The sequence below is a fragment of the Camponotus floridanus genome, unplaced genomic scaffold (genome assembly GCF_003227725.1).
Source record: "Camponotus floridanus strain SB8 unplaced genomic scaffold, Cflo_v7.5 scaffold6, whole genome shotgun sequence".
NCBI lineage: Eukaryota > Metazoa > Arthropoda > Insecta > Hymenoptera > Formicidae > Camponotus > Camponotus floridanus.
In genome coordinates this window covers 3,290,030-3,309,657 of record NW_020229769.1, presented here as the reverse complement: position 1 = coordinate 3,309,657, position 19,628 = coordinate 3,290,030, and the positions used below count along the sequence as shown (strand labels likewise).

The window sequence follows — 19,628 nt, the reverse complement described above, 5'->3', positions numbered from 1 at the left end:
TATTATGTTTATAACAATTGTTAGACCTTTAAATGCATATAATAGATTAAGATTTCTCAATATTAATCACATCTTGTTAATTAATATAAAAATCATACATCAATGTAGAATTGAACGTGTGTAACGTACATCTTTTCATCTAATTTGTTGACACTTATATTTTCAAACAAACTTTTATATGCAACAAAAAGAGAAGATGGAAGATCAAGGAAATGCAACAGACATTAGACAACATATATATATATAAGATATATAGGGGAATATATAGAGATTTTGTTTCTCCTGTTGTCTATAACAACAAAATCTAGACCCATCATTTTTCAGTCGCATGGATAAGAAAGAGTCGCGATTCTTTGCAATTCTCGCAGCAGGAAGCAAGATGCCGGACGACGCGGACGCTCGAGTTCTCGACCAGGAGCAGTGGCGTCTGGAGGCGCAGGCAGTCATCAACGATGTGAAGAAACACGTGCGGGACCTGAGGGTGTCAGAGCGGCTGGTCAGCACGAATCAGGTCATCTACCTGAACCTGACGACGCTGGAGGATCTGCGATTTTGCGTGGAACTGTCAGCCGCCGGTTTCGCCATCGTTGGCAACCGACACGACGACACTTCCAACGCGGGTAACCAGCGCTTCGAGACGCCCTACAGCCTCCTGGACTTCGTCAGTCCACAGTACAGGAACTCCTTCGGCAACTCGCTGTTGGATAAACTGAAGGAACTAAACGATCGACAATAGACTTTGTACGAAGCTGCGAGCGGAAACGCACGTGTCGTTTTTATTGATAGGTTAGGATTAACCGCAATTAATTATGCGTCTTCAAGTACCTGCATTATATAGTCATTATATCCCGTGATTTAGAAACACGATAATCATGCTGACAATTCATAAAATCGATTCTCAGAAAATTTTTTTAGATATTTGTTATTATCTATGTGTGATTAGGGTTACAGGATATTTCTGAGGAATATAAATTTTTGTATATTTTTGCAGTTTAATTATTCTGATAACGAAGTGATATCGCATATCGATTCGATGTCAGAAATGGCCGGAACAAAAATTAATAGATAAGTATATATACGTACTACATCCTGTTAGATTCTCTTTTTGCTCTTTTGCTATTATATAATAAAATGTTCTCTCCTCTTTATATTTGTGAACAGAGAAGAACAAGCTATATTTTTCTCAAGTGCAAATATGCAGAAAAATATAATTATTTATAAAAAACTGGTATTGATTTTCTCTTTAATATTATTATAAAGAAGTTATAAAAACTCGATAAAAATAACAGAAATAAATTATTTAATGAACGACAGCATTTTAGGCAATTATTTTCTTTTTTCTTTGGAAAGAAAAGTCTCTAATAAACTGTAAATATAACTTAAATATTAGTTATAAATACAATTAAATTAAACAGACTTAAAAGTTATACATTGTAATAAATGTTTATCAAGAGTCAATTTGTTCTACGAAAGTTCGTATCGTTCTTATCATTTTCCGCGAAATAATTTTATGATATTCTTGAGTTAATCAGCGACCTTACAAAACATACTGACGCATCCATCTTATCATGTATATTATTCCTCATCGGTATTTTAATATAAACTGGAATACAATAATTTTACAAAGAAAAAAAGACATTTTAGAGATTGTTGAAGAAATGAAAAAATAAAAATAAATCTTATTAAGAATTATATAAGCTAAAATTCTATATACAAAAACCATATATATAAATACTATATAAATATGCATATATGAAAAATATTAATCTTGTCACTAAGAAAAAGAAACTTATTTATATTCCATTGGTTGCATAAGCTTTTATATTCTCTGAATAGTTTTCGAATACGTTATTACTCATTCATTTGCAAAACCATTTCGTTTAAATGTGACTAAAATTCACATTTCAATACACTCTACATAATACATTTGCTATTTTGTCAAATTTGTATGCGCTCAAGAATGAAGTTATGCGACTGCCTCTTTTAAGATTTATAGCTTTTTTTACTTTGTTGTTTTATAAATACCAGTGTTTTTCGAGAGCTCAAATTCCGTGCATTAAAAGGAAATTAAAGGCCTCGTATGTCTTCCTAGATATAAATTAGGCTCTTCTAAAACGAATGCTTCCATAGCACATCTAGCTATTCGTGTATCGTGATCAAAGGAACCGAAACATTTTTTTTATACTGACTAGTAATTATAATTTAATATCACGCAGCTTGCTTTATTTATCTTTTAAATTATTATGATAATAACTATATTAATCTTTAATATTTATAACCCATCTATATTTATAACCCATCTATCTGTCAGATAACATCTCGAGATACGAATATCTAGATACACAGTCAAATGCAAAGACGTATATATGTATTGTATACACGTCAGTCAGATGTATATCTTCAATGACTCCCGCAAGAATTTTATTTCAATTTCACAAGAGTATTGTCTCGCTCGTCTTCGCGTCAATGCTCGAGGATTACCTAACAGCATCTTGGTCTCAGTGAAATCGACCACCGGAGACATCGGGGCTCCCGCAGCCACTCATGCGGTCCGCGGTCATTTAATACACCGTCCTTATCGCAACATTCGCGACAGCAACGTGAGTAGCGTGACTAGTCTCGAGTCTCGACTAGTCTTGCCGCTCGTGTCGCTCGGTGCGCGCGTACCCGAGCCCGAGGTTGCGGTGGGTTGCACCTTGCACCTTCCTGCAAAGTGACGTTCGAGCAAGAGGGAGAGAGAGAGAGAGAGCTCGGTGCAAGTCGACGAGTGTTGCTGCGTGTCCGTCGTGGTCGCGAGGACGCCGAGATCGGTCCTGATCGGTCCAGGCGAGCGACGACGCAACGACAGTTGTTACGAGGACACGCAGCGAGTCCAGTCCAGTCCAGTCCAGTCATCGTCGTCCGATGCTACTGCACTTCGATAGATCGCGCATCGGTGCGGCCGAGGTCGCGTCGTAGGCTGGTCGAGCGACGAGGTGAGCGGATCGCGAGGAGTCGACTTCTTGCGCGTTGCTTGCGATCTCGACGACGCGGAGCCTGTCAAACTGCTCGCGACAGGCGCTGACAGACAGCTGTTCGTTCGACGAGAGCCCCTCGGAGTCGCGAGGTAACTTTGACAGATCGCGCGTCCTCGACACTCCCCTCGTGTTTCTCTCTCTCTCGAGGAGAAATTTTGTCGGTTCGAGAGGGTCGACGGCCGGTCAGGCTCGTTTCTAGGAAACGCCTCCTTTCGACGACGATGTACTCACGCGTCGAATACACCCGTCCGATTTCCATTCATGCGCGCGTTGTTTCCGACAAGCGGAGAAAGTTTCGCGAGGAGACGCAGTTTGACACAGCCTCGTATTTAATATTCCCATCACGCGCGCTGAACGTGTCCGCTGGTACACAACCCCGCGCGATCTCCCTCTCTGTGAAATCATCTGTGCCTGTCTGTGACAGTTGGACTCGCGGCAGCGAGTCGCAGTGCGAATGAACGCGGGGAGTCGCATTTATAGACCTGGTTGCGACAACATCGCGTTCGGCGCTACTGCTCCCTTTGCCAAATCGAATTCTATCATCCTGTGTCAAAAACGGAGTTATAACACAAATAGAGCCTGGCGTCGTGGTGGCGAGAAACTTAGCTAAGCTAACAATAAGTGGGCTTTTAGCTTTAGTTTAAATGGGACTAATTAACGTGTATCGCGATCGTACATTAGCGCTTAGCTCGAGTGTTTTTTTTTTCCTCTTTCGATTATATCGGAGTAAAAATACTAGGTGTATCGTTTCCGGCGATGTAGTTTTGATAAAAATAATTTTGGTCAATTTTGTAAAGAGATTTCTTTCGCGAAATCGTAAGTAAAAATAATATCGAGCCATTCCTATAAATATTAATAAATACTTTCTACATTCGATTAATTTTCCACTTTCTTTATAATGACGGAACTAGAAAGGAACGAGATAATAATTGAGTTATTAATTGTGACTAATATTTACAGGAACGCAACCTGTAACGTAAGAGAAGGAGAGAGCTTAGCGAGAAATCGACATTGTTGTTCTGTCGATCCTATAAATGCGTGAGCTACTTAATACGGATCCTGTCTGTTTTGCATCAATACCATTGCACGCTTCTTTGTGGTTCACGGAACGTGCACAAACAAAATCGTTCTCTTGACAGGAGAGCGAAGTGGACTTCGCATTTATTTCGGATTAATATTGGCGTCGAGTAACGCAAAAGTAAAGTTGTTCGAATACGTCTCACAATCGTCCTGCGTCGTCCTATTGTGTGTCATGCAAAGTGTATCACCTTTCTGCTTTACTACGTCGTGTACGTTTGTGCAGTTTAGTGTGCAGTTAAATGTGTAATCACAGCTACTCTTGGTTTAAAAGGAACATCGTCGAGACTTTCATCCATCGCATAATCGGCAAGTTTAATTCCGTTTATCTTATATCGAGGTAACGAACGCAAGCATTTCTTTGTGTCGCTCGGATGAATGACAGATTCGACGAACATTCTAAAATTTAATCGCTCGCATTCCTGATTTCCCATTCTTGAATTAAGAGAAAGTTTTTATTATATTTATGTAGTTTTTTAAATACTGAATATATAGAATTATATATAGAATAAATAAGTATTTAATATATAGAATATTTTTCTTTATTCTCAAAATTCTCATATTTTGAAGTTTTCTAGTTTTCTAAATCATGTTCTTGTATGGTACACATAAAACATATACACATACATACACATAAAACTTGATTTACATATATATATGTATAGAACTAAATAGCAAGGTGAACGAGAATATAGTACCTTAAAAAGCTACATATCCTTTGGACAATAGTCCATGATAAAATGTGTCATGTTGTTTACTACGTATTCTTAATTCAAGATCTATATGACTAATCAAAGTTATGATAATATCAATCATAATAATATAATAGCAGCTATGATTAGAGTATTGATTCATTCAATCAGAGTGAATTAAAAGCAACACTAGAAAAAATATTTATGTATTGTTTCTTTGTTGCAATGAGAGGAAAATTTCATTTTACTATCATAATGATATAAGATAGAAATTTATAATTTTAATGATATAGAAATATAATATTAATATTATGTAAAAGATTTTTTTCTTAATATAACTCAGTTAGAAAGATTTTCAAAAATTTTGTACAAATTTTTTGAATGTATGAACAGCTCTAACAATGCTTTTGTGCTATTTTATTATTTACGCATTAAGTAGAGTTAAATAATTGTTATTGTAAATTAAACATGGATTTATCTTTAACATATCTCTTTGTGACACATCCTATATTCTAAATTTAGATACACAGACTGCGCTCAATGTATATTTAAAGTATAAATTAGATAATGTAACCTCTTAGAGAGAGAAAATTGCTGTTTAAGATGGGCATATAGGGGTTTGGCACAATGAGATGTTTGTTTCGTTTTATGCTTTATGTTTTATATATATAATAAAAGAAATATACAATATATTATCTCAGAAAATTAATATTAAAAAGTATTTGTATTAATAAAAAAAAATTTAATTTAATTTAATGTAATTTAATATTTATACAATGCAGAAAATTAAAAATTATATTAATAATAAAATAAAATTATATATGTACTGAGGAATAATTCTCTGAAATTGAAATTATTTCATCACTAGCTTATTCCTAGAAAAAACTTGAATGAATCATAATAAACTGTAAGAACAAGATAAAGCTTATCATAAGACAGATACATTCTATTGATACTGACTTTTATCTAACAATACTAGAAAGAATGATGAATTTCTTAGATTGTCAATTCTTTAATTCTTGATATTATTTATTGAAATCTTATTTTTCAATTTTTTCAACTTAAAATGATTAAATATTGATGTTTATTGAATATGTAATTTTAGAATAAATTGATTAATAAGAGATTTTATTGTATTAATTATATTAAAATTATGCTACTATTCCTTAATTTTCCTGTAATACTTATATAATTTGCTTTGTCTAGGTTCAATGAGGCACTTGCTGAAACAGAGTGATAAATAGAACAAAGGATAGATGATAACTTTCTCGAAAGGAAGGCATGGCAAGCTTGATGGTGAACACCTCTAGTAAGAACAGCTCGCGCAGTGGATCTCCTAGTAGAACACCTTCGACATCTCAACTACATCAACAGCCATCAACAGTGAGCTTGGATCATACTTCGAGATTACGTAATGTTTCAATGTAAGATTCCATTAAACAATATATGTAGTTATAGATATTTTTTGTATATTTAATATTTTGTTATATTTAATATTTAAAACCATTTAGAGCATTATATATATATATATATATATATATATATATATATATATATATTTGCGTATAATATTATTGTGTCTAATAATTTCTGTTAATATTAATATGTTGTAAATATCAATTTGAAAAATTAAAGAAATTGAAATAATAAATAGAAATGACATTTATTAAATATTTAGAAAATATAATTAATTTATTAAATATATGTTTTAGCTCTCAAGCAGGGGAGGGTAGCACAGGCAGTGGAAGTAGTGGTGGTGGCGGTGGTGCTGGAAGTAGCCTCAGCATGAAGAGCAGTAGACAAAGATCACCAGGAAATTTAATTCGCACAGGAGATGCTATGGATGAACCAAGTAATACTACAAACACTGCCGAACCAGAGGAGTTTGTGCCAAATATTCACCCACCGACTGATGATGAAGGAGTATGTATATATAAAATACTTTCATTGATTCGAGAATTTGAACAAATATCTCTATTCCTTAATAAAGCACTGTACAAGATAATAAACGTTTACATCAATGATGGGCAGAAAAATTATCACTCTTCATGCTTAATGTATATGTGTATTGAATATGTAACATGACTTTGCATTCTTACATAAAAAGAGTTACATAATATTGTGTACGCACTAGTCTCAAGGATGAATTATCAAGCATTTATATATAGTCAGGTCATAGGTCGTGGCTATATTATTTAACCATATTATTTAAATTATTAGTTAATATGCACATAATATTTTCAGTAAAATTATATTAGTTTCATATCTAGATTATTTATTCAAAATTAATATAAAAATGTTGCGATTTATTTAATCTCTTACTACAGAGAAAAAAGAATTAGTTTTTTTGGATCAATTTTTTAAAAATAATTTGCTTCTACAATAGTATGTTGAAATTCTGTCTTTTTAAAAAACATGTTCTTATATTTAATATTATATGTGACTTACATCTTATACCTTATATCTTTACATCTTATATCTTATATCTTTAAATAATTTGTGTATATAACATGTGTATGTGATATTCATGTACTTAATGTTTCTAGGAACAGTACCATACAACGCAATCGTTCCTATCGAATGGCTCTTCTGAATTGATAGCCGACGATGTTGACTCCAGCGCAGCACGAGTTCGTCAAGCTATTGAACATATACAAAGTAAAATCGCTAAGACGCGAGAGTTAATAAGAATAGAACAAACCACGCGGGATGGTATGTAAATATTTTTTAATTTAAGTAAATGTACAAAGATTTAACTTTCTTCTGTTTTGATATGTATTATTTATACACACAAATTATATGTTATTTGATCTTTATAGAAAACGTCAATGAATATTTAAAATTAGCTGCTAATGCAGACAAACAGCAGTTAACTAGGATTAAAACGGTATTTGAGAAGAAGAATCAAAAATCGGCGCATAGTATTTCACAATTACAAAAAAAGCTAGACAGTTATATGAAAAAATTGAGAAATTATGAAATGAATGGCGCACCCACGAGTCACAGACAACCGAGAGAAATGTTACGTGATATGGGACAAGGACTTAAGTGAGTTAAATAGATAATTATTTTAAGTACGAATGTGTCACTTTTTTAAGAAATATCTAAAGAAAAATGTCTATCTTTTTTTTTTAAGAAACGTTCATATAAGTTTTATTATATTTTATTAAAAATATTAAAAATAATATCTTTGGCTAATTTGGATTTGCATTTCAGACATGTGGGAGGAAACATAAGGGATGGAATCACTGGTTTTTCAGGGTGAGTTTCCATTTAAAAATAGATCCCATACCTAAATATTCATGTAAAAATAGATCCCATACCAAATGTGGTGAAACTATATTCTTATGTGGTTGATTCATCACAGAATCATGTTGCCATTATTATCACACATACATATATATTGCATTTTAAAATTAATAAATACATTTTTTTTAAAATTAATAAATACTTTTTTTTAAAGTTTACGAAAGATATTATATAATAATATTGTGCTTATTTACATCTATAATCATGTTCTCTCTATTGCAGAACTGTAATGTCTAAACCAAGAGAGTTTGCTCATCTTATTAAAAATAAATTTGGAAGTGCTGATAACATAAATACTTTATCACGTAAGTGACAAATAAATTTCTAGTGAATTTTATAACATTTATATATATATATATATATATATATATATATATATATATATATAAATATTATTAACAATACATATAAAATATTATTAACTAATAACTATAGTATATTAATTAATAAATATAATTAACTATAAATCATATTTATTCATATGCTATAGCATTTGGTTAAAAAGAATTGGGTCAGAGTAATACATTTTCTTAAACATTATACATTATCATATATTTTTTTTTAAACATTACATATGTTATTTATATTCTATTTAATTATTAAAAAATAAATTTTATATAATTTTTACAATATAAAAATGACATGTTTTTTAAATATTTATTTAAATATAAAATATCTTGAAATAAGAAAAAAATAAATATTTTATTAACATTTTTGCTATCATGGCAGTTGAGAGTAGTAAGTAATGTGTTGCTCAAGGGGCGAAAGAATTCTATTACACTTTATTATATGCTTCTTGCACATGGTATTTGTATTTTTTTCGGCTCTGTTTCAAGCTTTTTATCTTCTTTATAAAATTGAATAATTGATAACAATATCACTCTGTATCTTAAGTATTTGATATTAAAAATTATCTTATTTAGATAATATATTTCTTACTTTTAAATATTTTGCTTATTAATTTTCTATTTCAATAAAATTTTTTAATATAATCTTATCTTTTACGTTGCATATATTTATTTTAATATTATTTTATTATGTAGTGAGATATATAATTTGCAGTGGCTTTTTCTGTAATTATGTATTTGTCTTTCTTTAGTTACCATCAGTTATCCAATACTTAAAAAATAATGCTAAAATATATAATCTATAAAAATAAAGTTGTGTTATATACTATTATAATAAAATAAAAAAATTTTTCGCTTCTTAACAATTATCTAAAGTAATAAAAAGAGCGATTTATGCATCTTATTTATGTAAGGAAATTAACTAAATAACATAACTTAGAAAAATAATTTTCATTTCTCGAAAGGCTAAACTCTTTGGTATTGGATAACATTCTAACTTGCCACCTCTGTGTCTCTACAGATGGCTCGACTTTTTATGTAAACGATACACCGCATGCAGGTAATGGTGATAACGCTAGCGTTGAAGAAGACAAAACTCATCATGGTTCAGCCACGCTTCCTGGTGGATGCAGTCTAGGATCTACTCAAAGCGCAGCGGCTATGAAATTCCCTTCCGAGGAAGGATCCGAGTGTTCTAGCGTGACCAGTGAAAGCGGTCCTGGTAGTAGAGGACAGCCGCATGCTTGTCATACTAATAATGCAGCCTTGAGTCTCAAATCTATTTTCGCAGAACTACAAGAACATCGGGAAAATCTTGATCAAATGAGGGAAAAATTAGATAGTTTAAAGGTTTGTATTCAATTTCAATTATGATGCATTCAGTACATTTGAGCTGATATTTTAAATATTTTAAATAGATTATATAAGTATGTGAGATAAAAATTGTAATTTTACAACAATATAAATATAAAGCTATATTTTTTTGTTACCTAGACATTACAACAAGAAGTGACATATCTTTCCCATTCCCTCCAAGAAGAACGTTTCAGATGCGAACGTTTGGAAGAACAAATTAACGATTTAACAGAACTACATCAAAATGAAGTAGAAAACTTGAAGCAGACTATCACGGATATGGAAGAAAAAGTGCAATATCAAAGCGAGGATAGACTACGTGATATACACGAGATGTTGGAGAGTTGTCAAACTAAGATCTGTAAGATGGAACATCAACAACAACAGCATCAGCAATATGTGACATTGGAGGGTTTAGATAATAGCAATGCGAGAGCATTGGTTGTAAAATTGATAAATGTAGTATTAACCGTATTGCAAGTTATTTTGCTTCTTGTTGCAACAGGTGCTGGTATTATGATGCCTTTCCTCAGAACTAGGTAAGATATTATTAAAATAATTTGTCTTTTTGTTTTATTCTTTTCATTCTAGCAATGAATTATTTATCAATGTGAAGTATTTAAATCACATATTTTATGTTCTTATCATTTTAACAGATAATTGCACAATAATGTGCAATATAAAGAAAATACCAATATACAATAATCTTTCTTTTTCTTTCCTTAAATTATGATTTTTTATTCTTAAATTTCATTCATCTTCATACCATATAATATCAGATTATAATTTCATTATTTTGCTCATTCATTATTCTATTTTGTTTTCGCATGTTTGTTACAGCTGTACTAAGCCTCATTGTTTCATGTGTAGGGTGCGTATATTAACAACTACATTTGTTGTGCTTGGCATAGTATTTGTGCTAAAGCAATGGCCTGAAGTACATGATGTTGGTAGTCATCTCATACGTCATCTTAAACAGACTCTCGCCATGAAGTAGCATTGTAAGTATATTAAATCTTTCACATTCTTTTATTGATACAATTTAGGGCATTATTATAATTTGAAATTTAAAATCACACAATATAAAAGTTTTCAAGTGACAAAAATATTTTAAGTAATTATTACAGTATTTATTATTTTAGGGTGGAATACTTAAATTTAATTGAATTTTGTATGACGAAGCTGGGTTAGATTGGATATATTGGTGGAAACCTGACATCCATTTATCAATGCTGTAACATTGAAGCAATAATACTATGTACATAAGTATGTAAATAAGTTTATATTTGTATCTTTGATTATTTATACTTTTTATTATTATTATTATTTTCGTAAAAGATTAAGTAATATGTTAATTTTATTTTTGATATAATTATTTAAATTGACACGAAATTATTTGTTCTAAGAAAATATGCCATTTTTAAATTAATTTGTACAAATTTTCATTAATTTATATTCTCACTTTGATCTGATATTAGCTTCATTTTTTCACGATTCATTAATAATTTATAGTACTAGATGAATGACATTATAAATTAAGACACAGAAAATAATTTAAAGTGTTATATAGCGTGACACTGCTTGGGTATATATATGTGATATATTATTATAAAAGTTTGATTTTTTACGAATTGGCAACATCTCATGTATTTATTTTTTGACTGATAAATGGTCAAAAAATAGTGTAAAAGAAATCAGAGAGTGTTGTTCAAGTGATGCACACCAGAACACTGTCTTCAACCTGCATGATGATAGGTCCAGCGGCGATTTGTTTATGTAAAAACAGTTTGTTTTGAATCTTGGATGTATATGCTGATAAGTGAAACTAAATGAAGAATTTGTAACATCTCGTCCAATTGCTAAACAATAATTGTAAATTAAGACAGAGCTCTTATATCACTAAAATAGCTACTGTCCGGTATTGTATAAAATATGAAGTAGTATATATTGTACATTGTTTACTTGTTATTTGTAAGATTCGATATATAAAAAGGTATAAATTCTCTAGAAAATGCAAGCTTTTTAATTATTATTGTTGTGCATTGCATAAAATAATTAGCATGTAAATTGAGTTTTGCGTGCAATAAAAGGAACAATGAAAAAAAATTCTGCTGAAAGCTAAAAAATATTATGTTTGTATAAAATCAAAGTTAATATGAAATTTGAATATAAATAACAAGTTTCACATACAACGCGCGCATGTGCTATTAAATCCAATATCAATAAAAGAGGACCAAATGTCTCTTTCCTCTTATATTACGATATAATTTACATTGCATTACATATATAATGTTGAAATTGTGTACATGACAATGGAAGACACAGGAATAATTTATTATTAGTCCAGTTAGCAATCTAATCATCACAAAAATACAAATTCGCATGTATATTGTAATGAGCATAAAGAATTGAACCATGACCGTTAATTGAAATGAGAGAAAGACTGAAGGATTACACTGCTGTAATAATTATATTTAATTTAACATTGGCATGAATTTAATAATATGCGCTATAATTTTAAGTTTTTAATATTGGAAGGAAATTCTTTATATAAATTAATGTTATATCATGTGAGAATGCTTTATAGAAACGCGCAAAGTATTTGATACATGGTAAAAACAAGACAAGATTACAAAATAGAATTTTAAAACAAGACATCTCAGCATCTAGTTTGTGCTTCTTCTGTGTATTCATCACTGTTTAATAATAGAGCATAAATATGACTTATATATTCACTATTTTATAATATACTTTTCCAGTACTTTTTCACTATTCCATGTTTGGGATTCATGTTTAAGCACTATTGTTGTCTGGTACAATCGCAACGATACATATTAAATAGTAAATATCTATAGAAAAATTTCATCTTATCACGCTGTTTTTGTCTTGCACATAGAAATTTCAATGTTTATCCTTGTTTCACGCTGTTATATATTTGCAGCTAAGTAATAATATATATATGTTTGCAGCTAAATAATAATAACAATAGTTTGTATTCAACAGTTTGGTATCCGTGTCGATTTAATAGCAAACGTAGCAAATACAACAGCGAAAGAATTTCCTATTCAGAAAATAATTCAAAATAGTTGCTTGTATTGTATATAAAAGAAGTTTAATACAATATATTTCACTGTGTCGATACGAATATTTTGAATATTTTGAATATTGACAATTAATACATCGTCAAATGTATTAACATGTCAATTGTATTAATTTATAAGTATGTAAGAAGATAAAAAAAGAATAAGGATATGTTTGATAAATGAGCAAAGTAATTCAGCATATGGAAATTGAGAAGGCGTGATGAAATAATTTTATGCTTAAATGCGAAGAGATTGATATTCAATTTATTCCTGATCTCAAAGCACAAGGAAATTTGACTGCATATTCATCAAATGTATTTGTTTTTCTCGTGTATAGCTTAGCATTGGTTTGGGCAATTTGACAATTGACGTTAGAAAAGTGATTTTTTAAATATTTTTCAATATTATTTTTCAAGTTCCTCTAGAGTAAATATTCCATTTCGGATTTATACAAATTGCTGTGATTATGCTAGGTTTATATATAAGCTTAAAATTTAAGGAGCAGCTTTGGGATCAATATAACTGCAATTGGGAAATACTCCACAAAACATACGTGCTGTGTATATACAGATTTTTCGTAAATACCGTGCATTATTCATATACGCAGTAAGTAATATATTTGCGATAAATAAAGACGTATTAATTGAACCGAATATCTCAATATGTTTTTTTTGTTATATAAAATACATATAACTAATTTTTAAAATTGTAAATATTTAATATTACATAATCACGTAAATAGTCAAATGTATAGGGTGTTAAACATGTTAAGTTTTATATTAAAATGTGACAAAAAATATATATATATATATATATATGTATATATATATATGTGTTTGAATTGCATTTTGTATTGCCATTTAGCTTCTTTTTTTAAACGAAATATATTATAAAAAAATTTAATTCCGGTCCACATATTCATTAGATAATACACAAAACACCCTATATGTTTGTAATTTTAGATCATGGTGCTTTGTAACATATATATTTAACACTATTAAAGAATTAGAGAATTTATTTACACGATCGACCACCGATTTTTAATGAGGGCCCCTGCACGCTTACAAAAATATTTGAGCGATATGTAGAGGAAGAAAACTGAAAGATTAAAATATGTAATAGATGATGCGCCAATTCTCGAAATTATAAAAATTATTAAACAACGACGAACGTATTTTGTACTTTATTGAACTATATCGCATAAGTTTACGTTTTTCTACATAAAGCCATTTACAATTTTATATGTATTTTATATTTATAAAGCTCTACGGCACAACGTCACACAAATATATGTATCATATAATTTGCAATGTAATTAGTGTTGAAAATAATAATTTGTCATCGTTTGTAGCTTAGGGGCCCCCTTTATGTAGATATAACATAGGCAACAGAACTATTAAATAAATTATGTCATCGATGCCTTGCGTAGGTAGGTAGTTAATGTCAAGTTATAGAATAAATATTCGTTGTCAATTGTAGAACGGTAATAGGCAAAGCCAGCAGCAGTTATTGTAAAGATTGTTACACACTCATTGTGCATATATATATATATATATATATATATATATATATATATATATATATATATAAAACATATATATAAAGCTGCGTTCGAAAAAAAACTGGTATTTAAGAAATAATAAAAAGAATATTTCAAAACCTGTCTGAACATACGCTAAATTTATATCCACATTTTTCGGTATATTTTTTAAAAATGCATCGTGTTATTGCTGCTGGTAGAGTCGACCGAGGTACGGCTGCTCTATTCACATTATTTCGTACTGTCAAAATAAAACGAATTTTTAGTAAAATTAGTTATGTTCAATTCCATTTTGACCTTGCTCGTTCAAATCTTCTTATATTAAAAATATACAATCGTTTCTCGTTTTATGAGAAATTTATGCTACTTCAACGGGACTAATTTTAGGAATAATGTGGCCAATCATAAAAACATACATCGATGTAAAGCTCTTTATATTTTCTCTTTCAAGAGAGTTTCTGTTAATAATAAAATATTACAATTATATCGTAATCTTACACAAATATATTTAATTATTTTATTATATATCACAATTTTTTGTTTATGTTGTTGTGCACAGAAATTTATATTTAGCAGGAGATTTTTTTTCGAATATAGCTGCACATAAAAATAGCATATACTTATAATTAAATTTATCTCCTTAAATTTCTTTTATTTAAAATTCCGAAAAACTTTATTGTTACAGGAGCATAATAATCATTGTTTTGTTGCAAAAGTGCATCAGCCTTCAATTTTTAAATAATACTTTGCTATGTATATAAGAAAATATCTTATTTTTGTACAACAATATTATCCTTTTTTACAGGATAGACCAAAATTCAAAAATATATAAAAAAGAATGTGTAATTTTAAGAGAAGTTTCAGAAACATAACATATGTATTAGTGAACAGAGTCAAATCAATCGTTTTACACATTTTTATATTATATATCAATATAATATTAAATATTCGAAAATATACTTTTTCTCTTTCTCTCATATTTTCATTCAAACTTCATAAACTATCAAATCATAAAAGTATAAATGTCTTAATTTTTATTATTAACATCATGTTATTTGAAGTTTGAGTTTATATGATTATAGATTCTATTCTATTAGAGATTTATATTTTATAAATCGTGTCCTCATATTGTTTTTAAAAGAATTTATTATTAAATTCATTTATATTATAATCTTCCAAAAATTACAATGTTTTCATTGTATTCTGGTTATCCGAGAGATAATTATTAGAACATATTAAAAAAAATAATACAGAAAAATTGATATAAAAGATTTGTATTTACATTATCTGAAATTACAATATGTTGTTTCGAAAAAAAAAGAATTAAAGGATGATACTGTAGAGAACATATAAAATCATATACGTTGCATCAATAATGCAGTATAACTTTTAATTGTATTCTCACTTACCATAAAAACTCTGTTCCTTGTAAAAATAGTTTTATATAAAGTTTTTAAATATACATTGGTAGAGAATACACTATGGTGAGACGAAAGCAGTTTGTTATGTAACAAATGCGGATGAAATTTCCTTAGCACCCCGGAACTTTGCACCTTACCGCGATTCTTGCGAAATTCATACATCATCTTCGCCTCGCGAAATCTTCAATCCACGCCGATTTGAATTCCATCGTGTGTATCTCTGACCACGATATCAGAGAGGATGATTTTAATCTCTCCCTCTTCATGTGTAGGCGCATCTTTCTGCACGACGGTCGTTGTATCGTGATGCTTCTTTCGGTGACACATCATGGTTGACCTGGACACAAAGCCTTTACCGCACGCGTCGCACTTGTACGGCCGTTCGCCGGTGTGCAAACGCTTATGAATGGCCATCGGACTGAATTGCGTGAACGTTTTATTGCACACGTCGCATCTGTAAGGACGTTCGCCCGTGTGCGATCGCCGATGACAGCGTAGCGCCGCACGTCGGGCAAATACCTTTCCGCATATCTCGCATTTGAAGCTCTTTTCACCGGTATGCATGGTCGAGTGAATCTTGAGATCAACCCGTGTCAGGAATCCCTTTCCGCACACCTCGCACAGATACGGCTTCTCGCCCGTGTGAATGCGCAGATGCGTGTTGAGGTAACTCTTGCTGACAAACATCTTGTTGCACACCGCGCACGGATATTGGCGATTGTCCGTGCCCGAGTGTATCTTTTGATGACTCTTGCAGAGACCCTTGGTGATGAAACCGCGGCCGCAGATCTCGCACATGTACGGCTTCACGCCTAAATGACGGTTCTCGTGATCCAACAATGACTGCTTCGTCTTGAAGTTTTGACCGCACGTCATGCATGGATATGGCTTCACATCCGAGTGCACTCTTTGATGTACGATGAGATAGCTTTTGCACTGGAATCCCTTGCCGCAGGTGGAACAATTGAAATCGAATTTACCCGTGTGCGTGGCCGTGTGCTGTGCGAGACCGATCTTGCTGCGAAATGCCTTCTCGCATGTCGTACATTGAAACGGTTTCTCGCCCGTATGCTTGCGCATGTGCTCTTGTAGTTTGTAATTCGTTCTATACTGCTTACCGCATTCGTCGCACGTCTTCGCAGTCCATTTCCGTTTTACCGTTGGCGATTGTTTTTTCTGCTCTTCTTGATTGCCATTTCTTTCTCGCGACGGTGTCGCTACGTTTAATTGTACGTCCTTTTTTTTCTTATCGACTAGTTTATCTTTATATACAATGCACTGTTCTTTATGTAAATTTAATAGCTCGACACTAGTAAAGTATGAATCGCAGCTACAGCGACAGAAATGTTGCTCGAAATGTACGGCTAGACTGGTCGTTTCTAAAGCTGCCTCGTTGCAGAACGGACACATGTACCAATGCGAACCAGTTTCGTCCATGGTAGGATTATTGAGTGTAGATTCTAGTAACGCGTGCTTCGATTCTTTCGTATATTTAACCATTATTTCGCAAGATATGTCATTTATATGACTTGTAGATGGTAAAGCGTTCATTGAATCAACATGTTCGCGAATTCCATTTTCATTCAGACAAGATTCTTCTATATCACCTTCTGCATCAGTTTGAGAAGAGCCAAAATTATCCGCGGATACCTGAATTATAAATTTCAATTACAATCTCCAAATTATAAATTTTAACTAGAAATGTAAATATCACATAAGTAATTTTTATATTTTTACTTCTGCTAAAACGTATATTAAGTTGTAATCATTTTTCTTTGCAAGTTGCTCAAGATTTCTATTGTTTCAAATACTTACATTATTTTCAAGTACATGTTGCGACTCTTCTGTAGCTAAACTATTTTGTAATCTACGATACTCCTGTTTTATTGGATTTGTCTCATATTTTATATTTTCACAATAATGTACTATCTGCTCTTGGTTTTGATCTTCGGGACTGATAGAAGTAACATAATTAATTCCTAACTGACTCAAATGACCATCCAAATTTCCTACTACAGTCATATCACCCTCCAAATGCATTGCAATCTGATGATTTGAAACCTAGAAAATATAATTTACAATTTATAATGTACATTAGAACTCATAAAAACGACAAATCATATATTCTCTTTAATTGAATACTCTCAGAAATTATATAAATAAAGTATTTTTCTCTTTTCATGTTTTACAAGAATTAATCTCTTTTAATTACAATATAATCATATTATCATACAAATGCATATATAAGGTGTTAATTCACAAACACTTACAAATTACTCAATATGTTCAATTTACAAAAAAAATAAACATAGATTGCTTCAATTACTTCTCGTATATGTTCATCGACCATTCTCACTGTATCGCCTAAACAATCAATGCCTGCTACTTGAATATCAGCATCTTGTTGATCTATTTCTTCCTGAGTAACCACTTGTTCACCACCAGCTAGATCCATTTCATCCATTACTTGCATTGTATGTATGGTAGATTCTGCAGTTTCATGAGATATAGCTGAATGATTTTGTACATCTTCATTATTAATCTGTATGTTATTCAAGTTTCTCCGAACTGTGCCCATATTATCCACAGTTGCTAAATTGTGCTCTGATATATGCACAACTTCTTCTTTACCAATTTCTTTCAACATCTTCATAAACAATCCTTCCGTATGTAGACATTTTTCACGAAAATCAAACAACTGATCTAGTTTAAACGCACATTCTTCGCAAACCACTTTGGGTAATTGATCTGTCAATGATACCTGAAATTTATTAAACTATAATACACAGTGTTTTAAATAAATATTACTTAATCTGACTACTTTATTGCAGCACAAATTAATAGTTTTGTTTTCCTTTATTTGAAGTAAAAATACTAAAATTATATTAATAGAATTTGATGTGTATTTCCGAAAGATACTTGTGCATTATTCACAATAAATCTAGATAAACAAGCTATCTCTTTTTTACTTACATTTTTAATAAAAATTTATAATATATCCATTAAAATCATTCGACATTATTCTTAATAAAACGAGTAAGAAAATCGATAATAAAAATGTAAGCTTTCAAAGAGAAATGTATATCGTTTTACACACCATAATCCTCGTATGAAACATTTGAAAGATGCTCAAGATCGCAATGAAAAATTAATCCATCGATATTGTGCCTCGCGATCGCTCGTCGCATTTACCTGAACCGGCAGACAAGCTGCTATCTTTTTATCGATGTTGCGCATCTGTTCGCCGGCCTCGAAAATCGGCAGCCCCATCAGGATGCCGGTCTTGGTCGCGCACAGACGACACAAGTAATCAAACTCCTCGACGACAGCCATATCGATGGGAAATCCTCGTCTTCAGCGCGGATTATCTCAGGCTGTCACGACACGAAGGAGTCCCTTCAGAGAACGCGACTGCGATTCGCTGACTCTCTGGCGCGCATATCCTTTGTACAGCGTGCTCCAGAATCTCGTGGGTATCGTAAAAGTACGTCGCTCCAGGAAGTCTGTCAAATCGCTCGTCCGTTAGTATATCATCGAACTCGTCGTGTCGCGAGCTTCCAGTCGCGGAGTGCTCAGTTCGAGGGGAAAACGGTGGAAGGAATCGCTTCTCGTTGCTCCATCGATGAAGAAAACATCTTGACAGACTCTCTAGAGCAACGTCACGAGATTGCGTTCGAATATCTATTCGTCAAATGGAGCAATGCTCAATTGACCAATCAGAACAAGATGTTCCTTGTCCTGATTGGTCGATTAAAAAAGTTACTACATTAATTTCGATGAGTAGAT

The 19,628-nt window shown here is 31.5% G+C and overlaps 3 protein-coding genes across 14 annotated transcripts; 2 read left to right on the top strand and 1 right to left on the bottom strand.

The window, feature by feature from the left end:
• Positions 1-167: 167 nt before the first annotated feature.
• LOC105253364 (GSK3-beta interaction protein) lies at positions 168-1,217 on the top strand. The gene is made up of 2 exons (XM_011261345.3): positions 168-786; positions 992-1,217. The coding sequence occupies exon 1, from the start codon at positions 329-331 to the stop codon at positions 734-736; it is 408 nt and encodes a 135-aa protein (XP_011259647.1). The 5' UTR covers positions 168-328; the 3' UTR covers positions 737-786; positions 992-1,217.
• A 1,125-nt stretch (positions 1,218-2,342) lies between these two features.
• Positions 2,343-11,088, top strand: LOC105253363 (transmembrane and coiled-coil domains protein 2). 12 transcript variants are annotated; one of them, XM_025413011.1, is made up of 13 exons: positions 2,343-2,975; positions 3,978-4,403; positions 5,993-6,210; positions 6,499-6,709; positions 7,333-7,498; positions 7,606-7,834; positions 8,003-8,047; positions 8,318-8,400; positions 8,825-8,833; positions 9,503-9,792; positions 9,937-10,337; positions 10,639-10,799; positions 10,941-11,088. In XM_025413011.1, the coding sequence occupies exons 3-12, from the start codon at positions 6,068-6,070 to the stop codon at positions 10,793-10,795; spliced, it is 1,734 nt and encodes a 577-aa protein (XP_025268796.1). In that variant the 5' UTR covers positions 2,343-2,975; positions 3,978-4,403; positions 5,993-6,067; the 3' UTR covers positions 10,796-10,799; positions 10,941-11,088. The 12 variants fall into 12 exon arrangements, with proteins under 12 accessions (XP_025268796.1, XP_025268794.1, XP_025268791.1 ...); XM_025413009.1 differs by lacking the exon at positions 8,825-8,833 and having other exon boundaries at positions 3,978-3,993; positions 9,464-9,792; XM_025413006.1 differs by lacking the exon at positions 8,825-8,833 and having other exon boundaries at positions 3,978-4,055; positions 9,464-9,792.
• A 4,646-nt stretch (positions 11,089-15,734) lies between these two features.
• Positions 15,735-19,175, bottom strand: LOC105253362 (zinc finger protein 2 homolog). The gene is made up of 4 exons (XM_011261343.3): positions 19,035-19,175; positions 18,169-18,603; positions 17,658-17,903; positions 15,735-17,492 (listed from the first exon to the last, which is right to left on the bottom strand). The coding sequence occupies exons 1-4, from the start codon at positions 19,173-19,175 to the stop codon at positions 16,026-16,028; spliced, it is 2,289 nt and encodes a 762-aa protein (XP_011259645.1). The 3' UTR covers positions 15,735-16,025.
• Positions 19,176-19,628: the final 453 nt, after the last annotated feature.

Coding starts and splice junctions, on each gene's coding strand:
- LOC105253364 (XM_011261345.3), top strand. CDS start 329: ATGGATAAGAAAGAGTCGCGATTCTTTGCAATTCTCGCAGCAGGAAGC.
- LOC105253363 (XM_020028139.2), top strand. CDS start 6,068: ATGGCAAGCTTGATGGTGAACACCTCTAGTAAGAACAGCTCGCGCAGT. Junction 6,211..6,498: donor AGATTACGTAATGTTTCAAT/GTAAGATTCCAT, acceptor TATATGTTTTAG/CTCTCAAGCAGGGGAGGGTA. Junction 8,048..8,317: donor GGAATCACTGGTTTTTCAGG/GTGAGTTTCCAT, acceptor TCTCTATTGCAG/AACTGTAATGTCTAAACCAA.
- LOC105253362 (XM_011261343.3), bottom strand. CDS start 19,175: ATGGCTGTCGTCGAGGAGTTTGATTACTTGTGTCGTCTGTGCGCGACC. Junction 18,604..19,034: donor CAGCTTGTCTGCCGGTTCAG/GTAAATGCGACG, acceptor AATAAATTTCAG/GTATCATTGACAGATCAATT. Junction 17,904..18,168: donor TCGATGAACATATACGAGAA/GTAATTGAAGCA, acceptor TATATTTTCTAG/GTTTCAAATCATCAGATTGC.